This window comes from Pteropus alecto, unplaced genomic scaffold (genome assembly GCF_000325575.1).
Source record: "Pteropus alecto unplaced genomic scaffold, ASM32557v1 scaffold22, whole genome shotgun sequence".
NCBI classification, from domain to species: domain Eukaryota; kingdom Metazoa; phylum Chordata; class Mammalia; order Chiroptera; family Pteropodidae; genus Pteropus; species Pteropus alecto.
In genome coordinates, this window is record NW_006434839.1 from 10,149,631 (window position 1) to 10,171,754 (window position 22,124).

The 22,124-nt window shown below is 55.9% G+C and overlaps 3 protein-coding genes across 4 annotated transcripts in view; all 3 read right to left on the minus strand.

Moving 5' to 3' along the window:
- Positions 1-4,497: 4,497 nt before the first annotated feature.
- On the minus strand, positions 4,498-7,751 carry ATP6V1FNB (ATP6V1F neighbor). The gene is made up of 2 exons (XM_015588412.2): positions 6,904-7,751; positions 4,498-5,389 (listed from the first exon to the last, which is right to left on the minus strand). Exons 1-2 carry the CDS (start codon positions 7,322-7,324, stop codon positions 5,280-5,282), a joined length of 531 nt encoding a protein of 176 aa, XP_015443898.1. The 5' UTR covers positions 7,325-7,751; the 3' UTR covers positions 4,498-5,279.
- Positions 7,752-7,875: 124 nt separating this feature from the next.
- On the minus strand, positions 7,876-10,519 carry ATP6V1F (ATPase H+ transporting V1 subunit F). The gene is made up of 2 exons (XM_006910532.3): positions 10,297-10,519; positions 7,876-8,340 (listed from the first exon to the last, which is right to left on the minus strand). Exons 1-2 carry the CDS (start codon positions 10,452-10,454, stop codon positions 8,139-8,141), a joined length of 360 nt encoding a protein of 119 aa, XP_006910594.1. The 5' UTR covers positions 10,455-10,519; the 3' UTR covers positions 7,876-8,138.
- A 2,933-nt stretch (positions 10,520-13,452) lies between these two features.
- FLNC (filamin C) overlaps positions 13,453-22,124 on the minus strand; it is a 28,437-nt gene continuing 19,765 nt past the window's right edge. Inside the window, exons 31-48 of one of the 2 annotated variants that reach the window (XM_006910533.3) lie at positions 21,795-21,875; positions 21,376-21,475; positions 20,931-21,071; positions 20,496-20,624; positions 20,208-20,381; positions 19,417-19,578; positions 19,105-19,308; positions 18,496-18,648; positions 18,299-18,421; positions 17,932-18,174; positions 17,472-17,741; positions 17,237-17,374; positions 16,835-16,950; positions 16,006-16,138; positions 15,732-15,908; positions 15,309-15,527; positions 14,448-14,657; positions 13,453-14,327 (exon numbers count right to left, since the gene is read on the minus strand). In XM_006910533.3, coding sequence (XP_006910595.1) covers positions 14,140-14,327; positions 14,448-14,657; positions 15,309-15,527; positions 15,732-15,908; positions 16,006-16,138; positions 16,835-16,950; positions 17,237-17,374; positions 17,472-17,741; positions 17,932-18,174; positions 18,299-18,421; positions 18,496-18,648; positions 19,105-19,308; positions 19,417-19,578; positions 20,208-20,381; positions 20,496-20,624; positions 20,931-21,071; positions 21,376-21,475; positions 21,795-21,875 — 2,961 coding nt within the window. In that variant the 3' untranslated portion in view covers positions 13,453-14,139. The remainder of the gene's footprint in view (positions 14,328-14,447; positions 14,658-15,308; positions 15,528-15,731; positions 15,909-16,005; positions 16,139-16,834; positions 16,951-17,236; positions 17,375-17,471; positions 17,742-17,931; positions 18,175-18,298; positions 18,422-18,495; positions 18,649-19,104; positions 19,309-19,416; positions 19,579-20,207; positions 20,382-20,495; positions 20,625-20,930; positions 21,072-21,375; positions 21,476-21,794; positions 21,876-22,124) is intronic. The other variant, XM_006910534.3, reaches the window with a different exon arrangement.

Below are 22,124 nucleotides of genomic sequence, written 5' to 3' on the forward strand. Positions count from 1 at the left end.
GACGTCAGAGTAAGCACAGTGGTGCAGGAAGTGGAAATAGTTCGGGCTCTAGAGACAGGCGGATCTGTTTCAGATCTCGATTCTGATGCTCTGCACGGACTGGGAGCCTCTATTTCTTCAAGCTACAAACTGGGGAAGTTAACACAACTTTCTCAGAGGGCTGCTGGGAAGACCAGAGAACTCATCCACATAAAGCTTGAGCATTGTGCCTGGAGCACAGGACCTGCTCCTTCTCTGCAGGCTGTTACCATCCCACAGTTAACTATTATCTTGGTCAGATCCCCTGTGGTGATACCTAGAAGTCTTTAGACATGGCTGCAGCGGGGGAGGAAAGCAGGCCTGGCAGAGCCCCCCGAGGGCAGAGGTGCTGATGTGCTGAGTGCCCCTGAGATGAGACGCTGAGCAGCCCCGGCCACAGGCTTCTCCCTCCAGGGCTGGTGACTGGCCTGACCTGTGCCTCCAGTCCCAGCCCAGCCACCAACTGCCGAGGCACCTTGGGCAGGTTGGCAGCCCTCTCTGGACTGAGGCATCCTCAGCTGTAGCAGGAGGGCGTGTCACGTGATGACCGTTAAGGAAATGTCCAGCCAACACCGTCGGCCAGGACTGCAGGCTCATCCGAAGGCTTGGCTGGGCAGGAGAGACCCCTTTCCAAGCTTCCTCACCTAGAGGGGAAGGGGAGGGCATCACCCAAGGGCACGGATGCCAGGACCAGGGGTCCCTGAGGGCCGTCTTAGAGGTTGCCTACCACACTGGGAGTTGGTGCCCTCGGGACTAGGCCAGCCCCCTAACCCTTCCAGAGTTCCAGGCTGTGCCCATCACCCCAGGCTGGGGACTGCCTGAGCCAGAACCATCAGCTCCCAGATGGGTGAGTTTTTCCCCCAGGGAACTCTGTCTACTCCGCGTTGCCACACAAAGCAACCAAACACTGGCCCCTTTCTGGTCTCCTTCCACAGCCCTGGCCAACACCTTCTCACACCCCAGGCTCCTCCGGGGCTCTTACTCATTTGCACCCATATGGCTGCCCCACAACCCCTGGAAAGGGCACCCCCCAGGATCCAGTGGTGGATGCAGGGGCTGGAGCAGGCTGCCCTGGACTGAGTCTGAGTGTTGGGTGGGAAGGCTCAGCAGCCTGCTGGCAGTGAGGACTGCTCCCACTTCCAGAGCCCAGATGCAAGAGGTGCATCCGAGGCAGCCTTTGCACTCCTGCAGGGGGCAGGCGGCGGACCCATCGTCAGTCCCAGACCCAAGCGAAGCCAGGAGTGACGGAGGCCGAAGGTGGGAGAACGCTGGCATGCCTGCAGAGCCCACACCTGGTATGTCGACAGGAGGAATCTGCAGCCAGGACAGCAGGAGGCCCTGGGCCGGGGTGGCCAGACTAGATTGGGAAGTCCTCACCCCGAGTCTCAGGATTCCGGTTCAGTCCTCACTCATTCTTCGTCTCATACGTTTTTATCGGGTGCTGGGGTGCCCAGGGGCTACAGGTAGGTTTTATTTTATATGCCTTTTCCCTGATTGGTAGCCGCTGTCTCAGGCACTGTGTCCAGGAAGATTCTGAAGCCAGGCTGAGAGGCTGGAAATGACTGTCCGTGGCTGACCAGAGGAGGAGGGAATGGAACAGCAGCTCTTGGCTGCCTATTGGCCACCCTTATGCCAGGCACTGGGGATACACAGAGCACAAGAGAGTCTTGGCCCGGTCACTTGGTCCTCATCCTTGAGGAGACCGCAGCCTAGTGAAAGAGCGTGACAATAAACAAATGATTAGAATCCAGTGGGATAGATGCTGTGAGCCCTGGAAGTGTTAATTTAAATGAAACAGACTCTCGAAGGATTTGTTAAACCATAACCCAGCAAGGTCATAAGCTTTTATTGGTTCCATCATGCATCTGAGAGAGGAAGAAAGTGCCAATGATTATTTTCTGATTGGAAGAGAAATTTTTACAAGTATATTCTCTTTGAAATACAGATAGATCAATTACAACATTATTACCAGAGACATAAGTGATCAGTAAGACAAAAGACGAGAATTACAGACGAAGGAGGCTAGGGGTTATGTTCGCAGTTCACGGCAATAATTTCTAAAGGCTCAGGAATCTTATCAGACCCCTTTGTTCAGAAACTCCTCAAAAGACAGATTTATTTTCACAGAACATACTCATTTTGTTAGTTATGAATATTCACATATCCATATTGCATAAACATAGAATGTTCTTCTGAAAGTTCTTAATTTAAGACCTTATGAAATCAAGTTATTTCAACGAGTTTTATAGATGCTGAGTGACTCTCCCTCCTCCACAGCTGCAAGGGAGCAGCGACATTTCATCTCTTTTTTTAGATTTCTTTGGTTAATTATGAAGACTTGCAGTTTTGAGGCCTGGCCCTGGCCTAAAATTTCACTTCTTGAATTTCATTTGATGGTGCTGTCAGAAACCAAGAAAGAGCTAAAGAGGATTTTTTTTTTTTTTTTTTGGCTTTTGCTTAATAATAATAAAGTAAGGTGCACATAGGTTTCTTTATGGGCCCGGATGGGCACACCAGGACAAAGTGGGGGTGTTTTTATGAGGCCCTTCCTGCTCCAGGTGGAGGGAGAGGGTATGCCAGTTCCCGTGAGGTGGTCTGCCTTGGATGGAAGGATAAGGAAGATGGGGTCGGCTGTTGGCAGACAAACCTGACAAGCAGGCACTTAGTAGGCTTTGTAAATAAAGGTAGATCATGAACTGAAGTTCAAACACCGGTTCTCAGGCAACTCACCGCTCCCCCACCCCCACCCCTCGCCCTGGCTATGTGCCAGGGACTCCCTAGGCTTCTTGGTTCCAGTTCAGGTAGAATGAATGTGAGGAGCTGAGACATGAGCAGAGGGCTCCCAACATCAATCTTTCTCCCTCAGGTTGCCTACCAGAGCTGAACCCCACCTCCAGCAGTAGCTTTGGGGAACCAGAGAGCTCAGAGTTCAAGGTGAAGTGGTCAAAGGGTCCTGGGCAAGGGCCCTCTCAGACTGTGGACAGCAGGGGTGGGGTCAGCCTCAGAGGAGGCTACTGGGGTGAGGTGGGGCCACCTCTTGTGGTCAAATGGCAGAAGGGACCATGGCTGATGCACCTTTTACACTACGTAACATGGGTTTAACAAATTCAGGAATCAGGCAAGGGGCGTAATGGAAGCGAGATCCAGCTGGGCAGCCACTGGGGTCTCCAGACTGCCCTGGGGTAAGTGGCCCTGGCACAGGGATTCCCTCGCAAGCCTGGGACAAAGTGCTCTTCCTTCCCAGGACCTGGACCAGAAGAAAGAGAGGGGCCAAGCAGAGCCCACCACCCAGAGGCCCCTTCCACCATCCTCTGGGAACCTTCAAGGGAGAAAGGTCGCTCAGGAAGCCTGGGGGTCCTCAGGCCTGCCTTCCCAGGGCCTGCCAGAACACCCAGATCCCCGCAAGGGGCTGGGCTGGAGCCTGGGCCAGGACAGAGCAGAACTTCAGAAACTGCCAAGGACTGCGATTCCTCAGAGTCAGAGGGAGAAGACGGTCCAGGGGCAGAGTGGGGAGACTACTCAGGCTCTGAGAGAAGTCGTCTCTGGGGGTCCAGGGTGGGAGACCCCTCAGGGTGAGAATAAAAATGCTCTTCAAAGCCACAGAGGAAATTGCCCTGAGTGCCAGAGAAAGGGGGCCCTCTTGGAACCGAATGAGGAGACCTCTCAGGGCGGGGAAGTGAAGATCCTTCAGTTTTCCGGAGGCGGAAGCCAAGACTCACAAGCCAGGGAAGTGGCTCAGGGAGAGACGCCTACACAGCCCCAAGAAGAAGTAGACACCCTGGGAATTCTGGGCGACTTCTGCAGGTCCCGAGGAGAACAGATGCCGCAGCCTAGGGAAAGGGAGAGGCCAGGCCCCGGGGAAAAGAGCACTCGGCTGATGCAGGACAAGACTGATGGCCAGAGACAAGAGTCGGCACTGGCGGTGGGAGAGCAGGGGGCCGGCCTGGAGGGAGCACCGGCTCTCATTCCGTCCGCGAGGCCTCCAGCCCCGCCGCTGCTCCCAGTCCCAGGAGCTGTGATGCTGGCGGCTCTGATCACCGGGGACTCTGAGCAGCAAGAGCGCCCTACAGCTCTCCCGGGGCACCCAGGGATGGTGCGCAATCAGCACCGGCTGCGGGACCCGGGGAGAGACCCGGGCCCCGCGGTCCAGCAGGTGCGCGAGGCGAGGGGGCCACGGGCAGGCGACTCTGCGGGGCTCCTGGACGCCCATGGGGAGAGAAAGGGAGCGGCTGAGGCCCCCAAGGCCTCGAAAGGTGCGTGGCTCAGGTCCCCCGGCAGGGAGGCTTCCGTGGCCGTGAGTGCAGCACAGCAGGAGACGACCTTGCAGCGGCTGCTGGAGCTGCACAGCGCGGCGAGGCGCCGGCGGCGGCAGGACTGCGAACAGCAGAGGCTCCGGGTGCGTCCCCCGCACGGAGCGGGCCAGCTGGCAGACGGGGCAACAAGAGCTGCTAGCCGACAGCTGACAGCTGTCTCCCTTAGGTCCTGGGACGTCTTAGCATCGTCAGGAACCGCCACTGCCGGGTGCACCCCCTGGGGTCCCCACCCAGCCCGGCTCAGCTCTCGTCACAGGCAAGACCTCCGGGAGAGGTTAGTAGGGGCCTTGGGCCAAGCTGGGTGCGTCCTGGTTCCCTTTCAAGTGTGTGCACCGCGCACTTGTGCAGACACAGATCGAGAGCTGGGAGGGGGCTGAGCGGGGCGAGTATGTCCCGGTGCTGCCCCCTGCTGGCTACGTCGAGCTGTGGGGCTGGGAGGTGAGCGCGCTCAGTGCCCCGCACTGCCCAGGAGGACGCTGCGGGGCAGCGGCGCGCCCTGCAGGAGCAGCTGAGACAGATGCACCAGGAGAGGACAGGGTGGCTGCGGGCCCTCGGGGCCAGGTGAGGGGGCGAGGGGAGGCTTGTGGGGGTGGTGGCGGCCCCCTTTCTCTGGCATCTGGGATGACAGGCCACTCTCTCCCCAGGAATACCAAGAACTTCCAGCAGCTACTGTGGTCCCCTGGCACTGAGAAACCTGCGCCTGGAGAGTAGCCTTCAACCTTCCCAGCTCTCGTCTAACCATTGCTGAATTTTCAAAAGGATGATTAAAGAGATGGGGGTTAAGGAAGAAGCAAGAGGCCAATCTACAGATCAGAGGTAGTTTCAGAAAAGCCCAGAACGCAGTCCAGGGCCTGGGAGAGCCAAACACACAGACACATGCAAGAGCTTCTTCCCACTAGGTGGCGCGTGATTCTTCTTCCCTCCTCTAAGCCGCCTCCTGGCCCAAGGTCAGAGAGCCAGGTCCCTGGGGTCAAGCAGTGCGAAGGCCCCGTTCTTGCGGAAGAACGATTCAATGCGGCACATCTTGCAGGAGACCAGTTCTTGCTTCACTGGGGGACCTGGGAAAAGATGTCAGAGGCCAGTAATGGGTTCCTGAGAAAGGAACTCACAGAGCACGTCAGGCCCTGCCTGCCCAGCCCTAGGAATTTGCCTGTGTTGTATCCACTTTCTAAGTGTGAAGAAATAAAAAGTTCTTATAAAGAGTGAGGACTATGGGAAGACAGGGAGTGGGCTGGGTGCCCAGATCAGCAGTGATGGCAAAATGACAGCCAGCCTCAGGATCCTCCAGCCCTGCTCGTCACAGGGACAAAGCTAGACTTCTTTGAAACAGCTAGGTAGGGCTTTTTTTCTACCTCTTGCTCTCCATCTGGGCTTTCTTTCATTGGAATTGCTCTTTTTACTGTCCCTTTAGAGCCCTGAAGAAAGTGGGGGACTTTTTAGGCAAACTTTCAATTGTGTGTATCCCCAACCATACACCTGTTCTGTGCAGGTTCCAGCTGCTGGAGAAAGACGCATGGCTGAGTAGTTCACTTGAAATTCATGACCACAAAGAGCAATGGGACACTCAGCATCACCCAGCCACCCTGCACCACTCCCTGGCATGATCCTTCTCCCACACCTTAACTCTTCCTCTCAAACTACACCACTGTCTCTGCTCCTCTCCCTTCCAGCCGACGACATTGACTCGGCTTCACAGAAAAAGCAGACTCAGTCCAGATGGACAGCTTTCCCATCAACACCATCTCCCTACCCCTCTGTGTCCCCTGGTTCTCCTCCCATCAGACCCCAGAATCTACAGCTTCCTGGCTAAGGTACCCCAATCTCATGGCTTTAAAGAGTACCTGTTTTCTGATAACCCCCAATTTGCATCTTCAGCTCTGACCTTGATCCAGAGGGCAACTGCCTCACTGACCACTCCAGTTCAGGGCCGACGCTGACCTGTCTTCACACAGCCTCCAGCCCTGCTCCTCTCCCCGTCTGCTCTGTCACAGCTGCTTCAGCCAAACACCTGGGTGTCCCCAGTGCATCCTCCTTTCCCTTTCTCACATTCAACCCATCAGAAAGTTCCATTGATTGATTCTTCCTCCAAAACATATCCTGAACCTATTTCAGCTCTACTGCTAATCACCCTGGCCCAAGCCATCATCATCTCTTGCCAGAAAGTAGCTGTCTGAGTCATCTATCAGTCTATGTTGTCTCACAAAAAAGCCATTACCTACAGAACAGTCAGGGTGATTTTTTTTAAGTGTCACTCATCTGCTTAAAACCCTCCACTGGCTTCCCCTCGTATTTAGAATAAATCTCCAACTCCTGCTCGTCATTTAACTCTCAGCCTTTAGGTCCCCAGAGGTCTTTCCTGGCAATCCTGTCTAAAGCAGCATATGCGCCCTGCCCCTACCCCATCACTCTCTAGTCTCATCTGGAACTTGTCCCTCTCAGACATTTCCTTGCTCTATGGACACCCCAGAAAGGAGCGTCTATGCCTCTTTCACGACTCCTGCCCAGAGCACTATCTGGCTCATGGCAGGTGCCCGTTTGTAAGGTGAATTGTTTCTGGGAGGTTGGGGCTCACCCAGCTGCCAGCCATATGTGAAGTTGGTGGTGACAGGGAAGAGGTAGCGCATCTCTGGCATGTCCAGTTTTCGGGTGTTCAGGTAGTGGTAGCGCCCCTGGAGGTCGTGGGAGATGCCTTCGTACAGCAAGGCCCGCGTGGCAGGTGGTACTGGGTACATTTCTGACTGAATAGGAGCTCCCGGGGCAGGGCTAGGGGCCCTGGAACGAACTGCTTTGGGTGCGGGTGGGGGTGAGAGTGGGGTTTTGGGGTACAGGGTGGGCAGTTTGAGGGGGAGGCGGGCTGCAGCCTTGGCCTTCTGCTTGGCCTTCACCATCGACCCATACTTGCGGTGCCATTCACAGCGCAACATCTTCTGCCTCAGAAACTCCTCCTTCCAGAAGTTCTGTTGCACTGTGTCCATGTTGAGTTGCCGCGACATGGTGGCAAGGGCAAGAGTGGTACCAGGGTGTCTGCGGCTGAGAGGTGAGCAGAGCAGGTCCTTCTGACAGCAGATGGCTGCCCAGGGACAGTCACCAGGCAACCAAGCCTCACCTCACACAGGGCCAGGGTTCTACTTGCCATGCCCTCAGCACACCTCACATGCCTTGCTTCCTGAGGCAGCCTGAGGCCAGCGCCCATTGGCTAAGAGCCTTGGTCTCCACAACCCTTGCAGGACCCAGGCCCAGTCTAGAATCACAGCTTCCCGGTTTCCTGTGTTTTCTGCTTCCATCTTTTGGGCTCAGGTTCCCTCCCAGCCCATACAGACTGAAGTTGGGGAGCCAGGGGTCTGGGTACAATCCTCCCATTCCTCCCTGCCAGAGCTGGTCATCTTTGATTCAGACCAGTCCTTGAGTTATGGCCTCCTGGCACAATCTTCCTTGTCCAAATCCTCTGTGCCTGGGTGTTTGGCAGAACCTTTTCCAGCCCGGCCCATCTAATCCCCCGCACCAGCCTCATCCCACACCTGTCTTTTTTAGCACCAAGGCTTAGTTTGGAGAGAAGAATGTTACTTTAATTTAACATCAACAATGACATTGTAACAGCACAGGAAAGAGGTAGTGGAGAGAGAAGACACTCAGGCTTCCTGTTCCCTAACCAGCCTTGATTTTAATGGCAGAGCTCCAGCAACCTGGAAGCACCTCATCTAGCCTCTAGGAGTGGGAAAGGGCAGGGAATTGGAAATCAGAGGCTCAGAACTTAGAGAGGGGCTGATGGCAAGCCTGGGGAGAGGCAGCGGGGATGGGACGAGTCCTCTAGCGCAGGTCTTCGGCCGTGAACATGCCCTTGGCCCTGCGCAGGATGGAGTCCTTGGCGGCATCGTATGGGTGCTCCTTGGACGGGATCTCCAGAACGGCTGGAATGGAGCGCTGGTGGGCATCAAGCGCGTGCCGTACCATCTCTGCAATGTACTGGTTGATGAGGATGATGCCGATGTCATCCCGGTTTAGAAACTGCCTGTGGGGAGAGATGAGAAGGGAGTCCCAGGCCCACTGGTAGGCTGGGCTACAGAAGGGAATGTGCTTGACCTAGAGAGCACAGAGGACAAGGGTAAAGGTTGCTACACGAAACTCTCCATTCTCTCCAGAACCAATTTCATTCAGAAACTAAGGGCCATGGTGGTCAGTTTTCTACTTCCCCTTCTTGGAAGGCTCTCAAGTGGACTGGTAATGAAGATTAGGGTGCATGCCATTTTATTCCGTATGTTGCCTTTGTGTAAGAAAAGGAAAGGATAATATATGTCTGTCCCTTTGCATTTGCATTAAAAAAACTGGAAAGATAAGGAAGAAGGTAAGTGGTTATTCATGGGCGTGGAGGAGGGAGGTAATGAGGTAGAATAAGGCTGGTGGCAGTGAGACTTCTCAACTGTGTTCGCCTTTTAAGTATTAATTTGCAAACCACATGAACTCATTAACTTTTCAAAGGAAAATAAATTAACTTTAAAAAAAAACAAACCATGAGCTGACTAAACACCTCAAGGTCTATGCTGATGAGGGCGGGGATGGATCATACGAAGTTCAGCATGAGCCAAGAACACAACACAGGAAGTGGAAAATCATAATGAAGGAATCACACTTTCCACACAGAGAGAACTTGGTACTGGGATCTTCCTTTCTTGTGATTCTCCCACCCATTCATTCATTTACTTATTCATTAAAAACTGTTTTGTATTATAAAGTTGTACATCTGAAATTTCTATAGTTATTAACCAATGTTACCCCGATAAAATAATTTTTTAAAAACTACTGAGCACTTACTGTGTCAGATAATAGGGAAGGTTAGACTTGGTTTCCTTTGGCATGTGAGAAACATGGCAAGTTCTTGGGGTGAAATTTGTCCGCCCATGACAACTTTGGGTCACTTTACCAGACTGCTTGCAGATCAGCAGAGATCAGCTTAGAAGTCAGCCTACCAGCCTCCCAGCCTCCCAGGTCAGGGCCTATTATACACCAGGCAGCAGGAACTAGTCTCAGCCTGCAGCTCAGGGCTGGGCTGTTTAGGGGAAAACAGGTGAATGAATGCTTTTTGTTCCTGAGACTTGGCAAAAGGGGCCCTAGAGAAGGGGTGAGGGAAAGAATAGGGGGCTGATGTCCTCAAGTCTAATCACCAGGACAATGCCTGAATTAAGAGACAAGCCTGCAGAAGGGAGGACACAGTCCTGATCTTCTACCCACTGTGCTTAGGACAACGAGAAATTCCAAGACAGACTGGGGAGGGCGGTGCGCCTTGCAGTGCGCCTACAAGGTAGAGTGTGGCCCTAGCTTAAGAGGCAGAAAGGTTTGGGACTGGGTTCAAATCCCTGCTGTCTCTTCCGAATCGTGTGACTTTGGGACGTGCTTTAACCTCTCTGAGCTTTAGTTTTCTCATCCATAGTGAGAGTAATAACCCTTACCTTACAGGACGATTGTGCAGTGCGCCTCTAAGGGAGACGAAAATACAAGAAAGCCCGAGTTCAGGGCTCCCTAGGTGTGTTCACTGTGTGCGTTTCCTTTAGGGGTCAACTCGCTAGAGCCGAGTGCCTTGCAATGCCAGTAGCCTGCTCTATGGGTGAACTGGGAGAACCCCTGCAGAGGAACTGAGACTGGCCGCCTCTGAGGCCCGGGCGCTCTGGACACCCAGCTATGAAGTGGCAGGTTCCACCAAGGGGCGGCGCGCCAGTCATGAGCTCTGTTCCCCTTCTTTCCTGATACGCAGTCATGTGAGGAGGGAGCCCTGATCCCACCGAACCCCCAGAGGGAACCTGGGGCGCGGAGGCCTCTCCTCCGGAAGGGCGGGCGCACTGACTTCCCTGACTTTGGAGGCAGGGACCCAACGCTTCAGCCAGGGTCTGCAAGCCCCGCGCCGCCCCCGCCTTCTCCCAGCGCTCCCACCAGGCAGCAGAGGGGCCTGTTCAGGCCTCGCGGGCTACCGTACCGGAAAGTGTCTTCGATCTCATTGATGGTAGTATCCTTCTCCACCACCAGGAAATTAGGGTGGCGGTTCTTGTTAAGCTCCCCTATACCGCCCAGCAGGAAGCCGGTCACCGTGTCTTCGTCTCCGATCACCGCAATCAGCTTCCCCCTCCCGGCCATCCTCGCAGACCGGCAGGTTCGGCGGCGACCACCACGTCACCGAAGCCCCGCCTCCGCAGAGCTCCGCCTTTTCGGCCGCGCCCCACGCTTTAGGCATGCGCAGTTCCGCCACTCCGCCCCCGGAACATGCGCATTAACAGCAAAACCGCCTCAATCGGAATGCGCCTGCGCCATAAAGAGAGGCCTGAATCCCGGGACTACGATTTCCAGAAGTCTGCGCGGCATCGCGGATTCGCACAGGCACTTCAGATTGTTCCTTCAACAAACGTTTAGAGCCTACTATCGTTAGACCCCGAGATCCCAAAGGAGAAGATAGTGTCTGTTCTCGAGAGCAACGTCTGGGTCTGTGTCATGTATGTATGTATGTAACTATGGCACATAGTTAATCATTACAGAGTCGTTCAATTGGTAAAAGGATGAGCAAATTAATGATGCTACTGTCTAGTGAGGTAGAGTCCAGTGAACAGGCAATTATAAAGCAGTGTGTTAATTGCTAAAATGTGAGAAGTACGTGGAAGCATACATCGGGGTAACTAACCCACGAGAGAGGGGGCGCTCAAGATTGCCAGCGGGATGAAGCGGGTACCAATGAGGACCAGAGGGTGTTCCAGGAAAGAGGAGCAGCCCGTGCAAAGACTTAGTGGCAAGAGAGCATAAGTGCCTTCAAGAAAGTTAAAGAATCTGGAAGGTATTCCTGAGGACAGTTATCCTGAAGCCACTGAAGGATTTCAATGAGAGAATGATACCCCCAGATTTATGTTTTAGAGATAGCATTGTGCAGAGGCAAGACTGAAGGAGCAACCATTGTAAGAGATGATGGTGGCCAGAACTCAGGCAGTGATCACGGGGAATGTGGAGAAGCAGATGGAGTCAAGAGATAGAGACAGAATGGGAACATTTGGATTGCATATGTCTGGAGAGTGAGGTAGAGAGAGCCAGGGAACCCGCAGGCTTCTGGCCTGGGCAGCGAGGTGGCTAGGAATAACATTCTGAGGGAGTGAACTCTATGAGGTGAACATGTTGAAGAGGAAGGTCCACTCTTTCGTCCTTCTTTTTAACAAACTGGCATTCTGACGTCTGGCGTGTGATTTGGGAGTTCAGAGTACTTGAGACATCCAGATGGTCTACCCTACTGGTTATTTGCATGATAGGCTTGGGATTTGGGCACATCTGGTTTGAATCTCAGCCCTGCTATATAGAAGTATGATTTTGGACTCGTCACCACCATTCTCAGGGCCTTGGTTTTGTCACAGAACAGTATGCCCACCTCATAGGCTGTTAGAATTAAGTGAGTTTGAGCCCAAGTGCTCAGCAACCGGGGCCATACCGTGGCCAGGGAAGAGCAGCAGGGCTGGATATCCATAAATGCATGAACACACAGATGGGTGGCAGCAACTCATGCAGGAAAACCTCACACCTGGGGGTGAGGAAGAGGGAGGGCAGAGAGGAGGGCTGTGTGGAAGTATCTGGCTGAGTGCCTGGCATGGAACTGGCCTTTAATGGCTGTGAGTCTTTGGGTACTTAAAGGAAAAAACAGATCCCGCCTCAGTAGATCTGTAAGATAAAGGAGCTGAGACTGCCACATTCATCATATACTTCATTCAGCCAGCATTTATCAGATGTGGCCACAAAGAGGTGAGGATGCAAGATTGTCTTCAAGGAGCTCCCTCAGGACTGAGGGGGGAGTGAAAAATATCAGAGAGAGCGGGGCAGACATACAGAAAGAAAATACAGAAAAAAGTCTTGAGAGGGCAGGATTCAGAGTGAGAGAGAGAGGGAAAGGGAAAGAAGAAAATTAAAGAGCAAGGAGGCTGATAGGCTACTGAGTGAAGATGTGAGGACGGGGAATGAAGCTGACCCGCCATGTGCTGCAGTGTCCCAGGTCAATTGAGTGAAATGCTTCTGTGCCCTACTCTGGCTACTCAGTTGCTCATTCATTTATTTATTCATCACACCTCCCAGGGCCAGAGTCTCGTGGGGGAGGCTGCCTGTGGATACATAGTCACAGATCAGGGTAGTAAATGCAGCTAGAGATGTGCCCCAGGGAGTATAAGAGCTGGGGGCTGATCTGGGAGGGATCTAGGAAAGTTACCTGTTGGACAGGAAGAGGAGGAGGGTGGAGAGGCAAGAGTGTTCCCCAGCAGAGGCCCAAACTGCAGCATGGGTGCCTGCTAACTACAGGCTGTGAAGAGGGATTGGCACTGGAGGATGCAGTGGGGAATGAGCATACTGCCCAACTTGGGGGTTTCTGGAATGAACAGGTGGGGAGGCCGGACCTGGACCTAGAAGCCTTGAATGTCTTGTTAGGAAAAGCAGACTTTAGCCTGGAGCAGGAGGGAGCCACAGAAGGGCCCTGGATCAAAGGGCATAATCCCTTTAATGTGACCTGCTCTGGCTGCAGCTAGGAGGGTAAGTTGGAGGGAGCTGGCCCAGGCCAGGGAGGTTGATGGGTCAGGGAGGCTAGTGGATAGGCTGATGGGCTGGGAAGACTAAGGCTGGTTCAGGAGGGAAGCCCTGATTTAACACAGGACCTGGCTAGAGTGAAGGTTCCTGTGTTTGCATATGGTTCTGCCTGCCTGCTGGGTGAGGAGCATTCCTGTTTGAGTCAGCGCTCACTTTTAAGGTCCTAATTTGGAGAATATCCTTGAGATCAGGCTGAATAGAAACTGGCCACCCAATGGCCCTAGGGTAGACATCTAAACCACAGTGTCTACCTCCACCTCCCATCCACCAGCTCTCCAGGAATCTGAGTACCAATCCCATATCCCTGAGCCAGCACCCCCGCCCCCAGTTCTTCCTGCCAACATCCCAGACCTCACCAAATAGATGGCCCAGAGGTAGAGCCTTCTGCCCCAGGCCCTTCCCTTCACTCTGGGTCAGTCCTCCAGGGGACAGCTAGCTGGCCTCTTCCTCCCTGGGGCCTGATTTAGTGTGGGGGGCGGCGGGGGGCCAGAAGGTGGCCAACCATTGAGAACATGCACACAAGGAACAGCCAAGCCTCTGCGACAGGCCGCACTTTATTTGGAGTTTTCCACCTAAGCGGCTCCCAGCTGAGCCGCATGCCATGTGCAAAAGTCCCCCCAGAAAGCTGGGCCTCGCAGTGTGTAAAAAAGGCCCCCCATGGGGCATAGCTGTGCAACCATAAAAAAAAGAAAGAGAGAAATCCAGCCCCCAGGAAGCCTGGCTGGGACATAAATCGCCCTGGGCCAGGCCACATGCCAGCGCTGCTGCTGGTTCTGGGTCCTTGTTCTCCTCCGACTGTGCTTCTTTTCCAAGTTCTTAACACTGGGTTGTGGCCACCAGGGGGCCAGATGCAGTCCTCAGCATAAGGAGGCCTGGCCAGCAGTACAGTTTGAGGGTGCCCTCTCACACACGCAGACACCCCCAAACGTGTGTTCCCCCACTGGCCTCAGCCCCAACCAGAAAATTCAGGGCTTCCCTGACCCTCTGAATCCCCAGTCTGCCCTCATGTCACATTTGAGGGGAGGGACACTGCCCTGAGACAGACAAAGCCTGGGGGCGTGACAGGCTGGAGAGGCAGTGCCATTTATTTTAAACCCCAAGGCAGGTGTTTGTAGTGTCTGATTGTGCGTGTGTGCATCTGGGTGTGGCCCATTCGTGTATGTCGGTGAGTGTGTGTTTGGCCAGAGGTCGGGGCTGAGGCTGGGGGAGGCACTTCTGGGATTCAGGGCACGTTGACTTTGAAGGGGCTTCCGGGGACACTTTCATCACCCCACTTGACAATGAGGATGTAGTCGCCTTTCTCCTTGACGGTGTAGGTGACGTTGTATACCCGGTTGCCCATGTGCTTCACGTATACCTCCTCACATGGGGTCTTAGGCCCATGCACACCCACCATCATCATGTTGGTGCCTGGAGAGAGAGGCAGCGAGGGTGGGCTCACACCAGGGGTCCTCGCCCACACAGGCCCCGCCCCGCCATTCCTGCCTCCTCGCCCACCCCAGGAGACCGCCCATCTCCCCCTCAGCATGCCTGCTTTGCTGCAGTCCACGGTGAAGGAGTTCTTCTGGCCCACAAAGGCCTGGGACAGCCCGGGGCCGCGTGTCACCACCTTGCTGGCATCTGAGGAGAACTTGGGGATAGAGCTGTAGCTGGAGCCCCGGCTAGAGGACGACTTGGTCACTGTCTCCACCAGAACTGTGGATGTTTCGTGAAGGCTGTGGCCTCCAGACAGCCGGGGACCTGAGGGGCAGAGTCAGGTAGCCGTGAGCCAGGTCAGAGTCCTGCCCCTCTGTAGGCAGTGGGTCCTTGGCACACGGAGTCGAGGGCTACGCTTCCTCCCTCAGCTGTGGCACCCCAGGAGCAATGCCCCACTCTGAGAGAGCCTGGGTTATGGGCCCTGTGGCAGGTGTACCCTGAGGTCTGGGGCTCTGGCGGCTCCGTCTCTCACTCTTCTGGGCTTCGTCTGGGAACTCAAGTCACACGGTAAGAGTCTTGCTTTAAAAAGGAATATGTATCCAACTAATCCTTCCCAAAGCTTCCAAGAGGAAAGCTTGCTAAATATGTACTGAGCTCTGTCTTTTTGGAAGCCAGAAACGTGGGAAGCCAAGAAGGCAGAAAGTTAAGCTAAAGCTTGGGGAGCTGCCATAGCGAAAAGAATAAACAAGTGATTGACAACAATAAAGAGGAAAGATTTGAAAAATGATTCTGTGTGAATCCACCTGTGGAATATGGGGGGTGGTGTGCTATGTAAAGCTAAGTGCACTTCCTGATAACTTGACTGTGATGTTTGGGGCAGTCCATGATCCAGATGTGAATGGCTACTGGAGCCATCCATGGTGCGCTGGGCTGCAGGTTGGGCTAGAGGGACCTCCCCCTACCCAGGGCACTCACCTGTGACTTTGGCCTTGAAGGGGCTGCCCACGATGTGTTGGGGACCACCATACTTGATGGCAATGAGGTAGTTGCCAGGGGCCATGGGAGTGTAAGTGACCACGTGGCCCTCAGGACACTCCCGACAGTCTAGCTGCACCTTGGAGGGGCCATCAATGGTGACAGACAAAGCCCCTGAGCCTGCATTCAGGGTGTTGACGATGAACTCCGATGATACACCTGGGGGCCAGAGGTAGAAAGGTTGTAGGTAGGAAGGGCTTGGGGCCCAGAAATGGATGGGCCATGCCCCAGGCTCCCCAGGGGCAGGCCTCTTTGAGGACTCAGGGCTCATTAGCACTGCTCCTGCCTCTGGTGCAGGGCAGTTTGGGACTAGAGGCTGAGCACCCCAATATCCACCCCTCCTTCCCAGCCCTAGGCACTCACCTGTAGTGCCTCCCTCGAGCCCAGGACCATAGGCTGACACTAAGCCTGGATCCCCAGCCTGGCTCTGCTCCCCAACACGGATCTTGAAGGGACTGCCAGGGATGTGGGCACCATTGAACTTGACATCAATGGAGTGGACGCCATTCTCATGGGGGATGAAACGGATGGTGTGCTTGTCTGTGGGGCAAAGGATTGGTAGGTGAGGCTTTATCTTCCCCTCCCCTTCCCAAGAAGTCTTAGACTGACAGGGGTGGCAGGGGCAGGGCCAGCTCACCACTGTCCAACTCAGAGACATAGCACTCCTCCACTGCCCCCGAGGGCGTGTGTACCCTGGCATCGATCACACCCCGCGCACCATTCAGCTGCACTGCAAAGGACGCTGGCTGGTTCACCTTGAGCCCCGTCTCCTGTGGAGACCACAGAGGATGCTCAGACTTCTGGGAGGGTCTGGAGAGCTCCTCTCTGCAGCCCAACCTTGCCCTCACTGTACCCAAGCCTAGGAGGCTCCCACCTCCCATCCTCAGCCTGGCTCCTGCTGCTGGCCCAGCTTAGGCAGGCTCTCAACAAGGCTGTGGTGGGAGACAGGGGCTGGGTCTGTGGCCTCAGCACCCACCTGCTAGGAGGGGGGCCACCTGGCTGTGCTGGGCACAGTGGAGGATGATGTGCTCTGCTCTGGCTGAGGGGTAAGACCCAGACACTGTAAGGTGGGCCTGATGGCCGAGAAGCCAGTGCTAAGATAGTGCTGTTTGGACACAGATGAGGAAACACTGGAGTGTGGCCTGGACTAGCCTGGGGGCCCTCTCTAGAGGAGGTGGGCCGATGGGAAGACTCCAGGGACGTGAAGATGAGCCTGGGGGTAGAACATGGAGCCCAGTTCTAGTGGGGTAAGGAGAGGAATAAGGGCCTCTGAGGCTGATAAGGCTACCCCGAGGTGCAGCTGGAGAAGGGCATGGAGCCCCCATTGCACAGACACTGGGAGAGAGGGGAACGTCTGTCTGGCCAGTCCAAGGTCACTGCTAAAGCCCTTGGCCACATGGGACTGCCATCCTCAACTGCTGCCCATCTTTCAAGGCGGTAGAGGGGCCCCAACCCCAGACACACACCTGGAGGCTGGTGACAGTAAGGCGGCGAGCGTCATCCGACAGGGAGGCTACAGGCACCACAAAAGGGCTGTCTGGGATGTGCTCATCATTGAACTTGATGGAGACTTCATAGTCACCTGAGGAGAGAAGGCCAATCAGCCCAGGCCCCAGAATCTGGGGTGGCAGGGGAGGAACCACCCCACCCCAGCCTCATCTCAGGATAGGCTCCCTGGGTTTCCAGTTCAGCTCTGGAAACACACACACAATCCTAGGAATGTGGGGTGGAGGGAGATAGGTAGGGAGCAGAGTTGCAAGAGAAGAAGCAGTTCTGTAGCTGCAGCCACCTCCTGCCTGGTCGGTAAGTAGAAACCCAGTCTGGTAGGTCAGACAGGCCCAGCCCCCATCCCCATCGTGGACACCCACCTGGTTCCTGGACAACATAGGAGACCCCGCAGGAGCCATCTTTGCGGTCCTCAAATGCAATCTCTGCCTTGCTGGGACCCTCCACGGCAATAGACAGTCCCCCGGCACCTGCTTCTCGGGTCCAGATGCTGAACTCGGCTGGAAACGGAAGCGGGGCAGGGGTGTCTCTTTAGCACTGTCACTCATCCTGCTGGCTGCCCTGCCTCCATCCCCCTCCTGGCCACCTGCCCCTCACCTGGCACACCAGCCACACCTCGCTCCAGCCCAGTGCCTCCTGCCCGCACTTTATGGGCTCCGCCTTCACCCAGCGGCCCCACAGTGAACTGAAAGGGGCTGCCGGGCACATGCTGGCCACGGTACTTGACAGTTACTGTATGGGGCCCCATCTCCTGGGGCACAAAGCGCACGCTGTATGCGCTGTCCTCCCCCTCGACGATCTCTGCAGCTTCTGTCTTGCCTGATGGGCTGGTCACCTGTGCGGTCATGTCCTGAGAGCTGGCCTCACCTGCAGGTGGTGGGAATTGTCAGGGCAACCCTAGGGCTGCTCTTGGCCTTGGACCTGCCCATGGCCCCAGTTAAACCCACTCCTCCACTGCACAGACCGGCCCTGGCTGGCTGACCAGACCCTCCTCATCCTGTCCCAAGGGACAGAAGGCCCAGCCTCCCACTGAGGACCCAGGCCCAGCCCTGCTCACCCTCCTGCTGCCGGGTGATGCTGCCAAAGGAGCCCAGCCTCTCTCGGCCCAGGAAGTCCCCAAAGACGGTGGGGAAAGGGTCTCCGCCAACCTGGGTGGACTCCTCCACCCGCACCTCACGCTTGGTCTCCCCGCCCCGCGTCTTGCTGATCTCCGTGCGCTCTGTGCGCGTGTACGTGTGGCTGCTGCGTGTGAAGGTGCGTGTCAGGCGCTCCTGGGCAGACACCATCTGGAACCAGTTCCCTGGGGACACAGCCAGGGAGAGGGGAGGGAGAGATAAGCTATCAAGACAGAAACCTCTTAGGGCAGGCTCTGGGCCCACGAGACCGTCCTGCCCTGCCCTGCCCAGGCTCTCCCCGGCTCATACCTGGGATCTTGAGGTTGAGGTCACAAGTGCTGCCGATGGTGGCGATGGAGGGCGCCTGCCTGCGCCGGGTGATGCTCTCCTTCATTCGGCCCTCACCAGTAACCTTCACAGTGAAGGGGCTTCCTGTAGGGAGAGGAAAGGTGAGTCAGGTGGCTCAGACCACCCGCCTTCGACCCAGCTGCAGCCCAGACCCTTACCTGGCACGTGCTTGTCGGCAAACTTGATGTTGATGATGTAGGTGCCAGGTTCGGTGGGACAGTAGGTGACTTTGCACGTCCCGTCCTCCATGTCCTCACAGTTGATGTCCACCTTGCTAGGGCCTTCAATACTTAGCCCCAGGCCCCCATAACCTGGTGAAAAACAAAAGACATGTCTCCCTGAGTCCCTGCTGTCCACTGCCCCTCTGCTTTCCCCTCCCCAAACCATAGGCTCCATCTGGAATGGGCACCCAAGGTATGCAGTAAACCACTAAGGAAAGACGCTCAGTGGGAAGGAGGGGTGAGTCAGGCACTGACCCAGAGGGCAAGGTATAGGCGGTCTGGAAAATTCCTTAAGGTAGGCCTCTTGGCTCCCAGTAAGCGTGGGAGAGACAAACTCAGGACAGCTGAGCCTTCTCTTAAATGTCAGAGAGCTGACATTTAAGAGACATTCGCTTTCTCCTAAATGGCTCCAGAATGTGAATCCCAACAGAGACAGGGCCGGAAGTTCAGGGAGGAGGGTGTAACGAAGGGGGTTCCGGGCAGGAAAGAAGGACAAGTCCTCATTAGAGGCACCGGTTGAAAAGAGGGGTCTCTGGGGAGAAGCACCTGCGTTACGAGTGTCCACGATGAACTCTGCCACCTGGAAGGTGTGTCCCTCGGAGAGGCCCTTGCCCCAGACCCGCACCTTGCTAGCATCTCCAATCTCAGACGGCCCCACCAGGATCTTGAAAGGGCTGTTGGTGACGTGCTTGCCACTCTTACGCACGCTTACCACGTGCTCCCCAACCTCCTTGGGGGTGAAGGAGATGCCTGTGGAGAGGTGGGGGGGGTCAGGCATGGAGCCCTGGGCCTGGCGGAGCATCCCAGCCCGTTGGGCCTTCCTCCTCCCCAGGCCCTGCCCCGTGGCCCCACACCCACCAATGTGCCGGTTGGGCAGGCGCTTCAGCAGGCAGGGCTCCTCGTTGCCCGAGGGGGCTCGGATGCTGGCAGTCAGCTGGCTCAGGTCACTCTCAGTGATCTTCAGGGACACATCCGTGGAGGTGCCCACATTTAGCTGTGATGTCCTCATGGAGTCATCACCTAGTGGGGGAGTTGGGGTGTCAGGCAATCGTGACTCCAGGCAGGTCCTGCCCTCATGGGACACCTCCTAGCAGGTCCCACTGACTCAACAGAGACTGGGAACCGCTCACAGGCACGGGGAGGCTCAAGGCCGGAGAGAGTGCAGTCTTCCTTCCCAGGTTAGCTGTCAAAGACTACGGACGGGCCCAGCACCCCAACTGCCCTGGGGATGCCTTGGCCTTGAATGTATTAAATCCCTAATTTGTGTACTTTAATCCTGAGACGCATGGTTTTATGGAAACAAAACTCTACACTGGGCCAGACAACGCATCCTTTACCCGCGGCTCTGATCAAGCTGCTTAGCCTCTCTGCGCCTACTGGTTTCCTCACCCATCAGAATGGATTATCGATACTCTCACCTCACAAGAGCTACCTCAAGGACTAAATGAGATGATGGGCTTCAAAGCAGGGGGTGGATGGCTGTCCCTCACCTGTAGAGAATAGAGTGTCCTTTACATTTGTCCAAAAGTGACTTCTTCCACCTCAAGGAGCCCTACTCTAAGGCCCCGGTGACCTGAACATTCTGGGCTTGCATGTCCGTTATGCACTGGGGTGTGTGTCATAGGCTGTATGTGCTCACGTGCCCCCACCTGTGATCTTGGCTGTGAAGGGGCTCCCTGGGATGTGTTTGTCGTCAAAGCGCACAATGATGCTGTAGTCTCCAGGTGCCGTGGGAAGGTAGGACACTGTGCAGGTGCCATCCTTGTTGTCCTTGCAGGTGATCTCCGCTTTGGATGGGCCCTCCACAGCCAGGGACAGACCCCCTGTAGGTGGAGGTGGGCCTGAGATCAAAGGTCCTTCCCTCACCCCTGCACCGGGCTGGCCCCCCACACCTGGCTGGCCCCCCACACCAGCCCCCGGCCTGCAGCTTCCCTCACCTTCCCCAGCATCCTTGGTGACAATGGTGAAGGTGGCTGGCTTGTTGACCATGCCATGGCTCAGGCCTGGCCCATAGGCACTGACATGGCGGCTGTTGATGGCATCCACATAGAACTGCAGGGGGCTTCCTGGGGGTACACAGAGAAGGGGGCTGGGTCAGCAGTGAGGACAGAGACTGCCTGAGCCTACTTCTGCTACCAGCACCATCCAGTGGCCTCCCTGCTGAGCCCTACATCTCTGTTATAGGGGCCTGACTGGGGCAAGTCTGCCTCCCACCAGGCTGTCAGATTCCCCAGGGCTTTGCAGCATGTCTGCACACAGTGGGCACTCAACAGATGTTTGTTGAAAAAAGGCAGGCAAGAATGAAGTTGCCTGGGCTGCTCTCAAATCAGCCCAGCTCAGCCCAGCCCAGCCTGGCCCGGCCCCCCACTCACCAGGGATGTGGTTGCCATCATACTTAATCCCCATGTGGTGCAGGCCTTTCTCGGTGGGCGCGTATCTCACGGTGATGGTGCCGTCCTTGTTGTCGGTGATGTTGGGCCGGGCGGTCTTCCCAGAGGGCATCCGCACCTCCCCTGCCAAGCAGACCCAGTTATGTGGGGGACCCCAGGGCTTCCTTCCACAACCTCTATGCTATCCCCACCCAACTCCTGTGTGGTTGTGCTTCCTCCCCAGAGGTTAGGCACCAGCATGGAACAGCGGATAAACCCTGAACTGGGAGACAGACGGCTTGAATCTGAGTTCCAGCTCTGCCCAACTTTCTTTCTGCATGACCTTGGGTTGCTCACTTTCCCTCTCCTGGCCCCAGTTTTCATCTCTAAGACAAGGGGCCGGGCCTGGACAAAGGCGTCCTCCCTCTGAGCCCTCATGCCTCAGTACCTGTGAGCTCCCCTTTCTGCACGGTGAAGGGGATAACCAGGTTGAAGGGCCTCAGCATGGACTCCATTGGCTCCACGGGCACCACTGGCTCCTCTGTGGCCTATGGCAGGTAAGAGAGAACAGCTGTTGGCTGGGAAGGCTGGGGGTGCGGGGCCTGAGCCACGACTGAAGTCGGAGAAAGTGAGGCAAGAACGAGATGGTTAATGGTGAAACCAGAGTGGCAAAGAGGTGTGTCAGCTGCAAGAGAAGAGGTGTCATGCCCAGCCCGGGGAGCCCTCTGCCCAACCTGACCTCCCCGCACCACTCCCCAAGATGGCCCCAAATCATGCCCAGCCCTGGCTGCCGAGGAATAGAATAAAGAAACGAAGGCCGAAGAGGAGGAGGAGGGCAGGGGCTCGCCCCGTGGGAGGTGGCAGTACCCAGCGTGTGGGGTAGGCGCCAGGCCGGTGCAGCGGCAGCACGTCGGAGGGCTCCTCCACACGGGACATGGGGTCGCACGCCTGGGAGGCAAGGTACCGAGAGCTCAGGATGTGGCAGGCCGGCACGCCAGTGCGAGAGACTGGGAACTGACTCAGAGAATGACTCTGGGTCCTGACATCCTGGGCTGCCCATGGGGCAGGATGGATATCTTGGGTGCTTTACCCTCTGCAGGGCTTCATTGTCCCGCAGGACCACCTTGGGAAGATGTAGGGGGACAGGGGGCCAAGAGTCAGGAGGAAACATGGCGAGTTCCTCCAGAGAGAGCTGAC

Coding starts and splice junctions, on each gene's coding strand:
- ATP6V1F (XM_006910532.3), bottom strand. CDS start 10,454: ATGGCCGGGAGGGGGAAGCTGATTGCGGTGATCGGAGACGAAGACACG. Junction 8,341..10,296: donor GAGATCGAAGACACTTTCCG/GTACGGTAGCCC, acceptor CTCTCCCCACAG/GCAGTTTCTAAACCGGGATG.
- ATP6V1FNB (XM_015588412.2), bottom strand. CDS start 7,324: ATGTCGCGGCAACTCAACATGGACACAGTGCAACAGAACTTCTGGAAG. Junction 5,390..6,903: donor CACATATGGCTGGCAGCTGG/GTGAGCCCCAAC, acceptor ATCTTTTCCCAG/GTCCCCCAGTGAAGCAAGAA.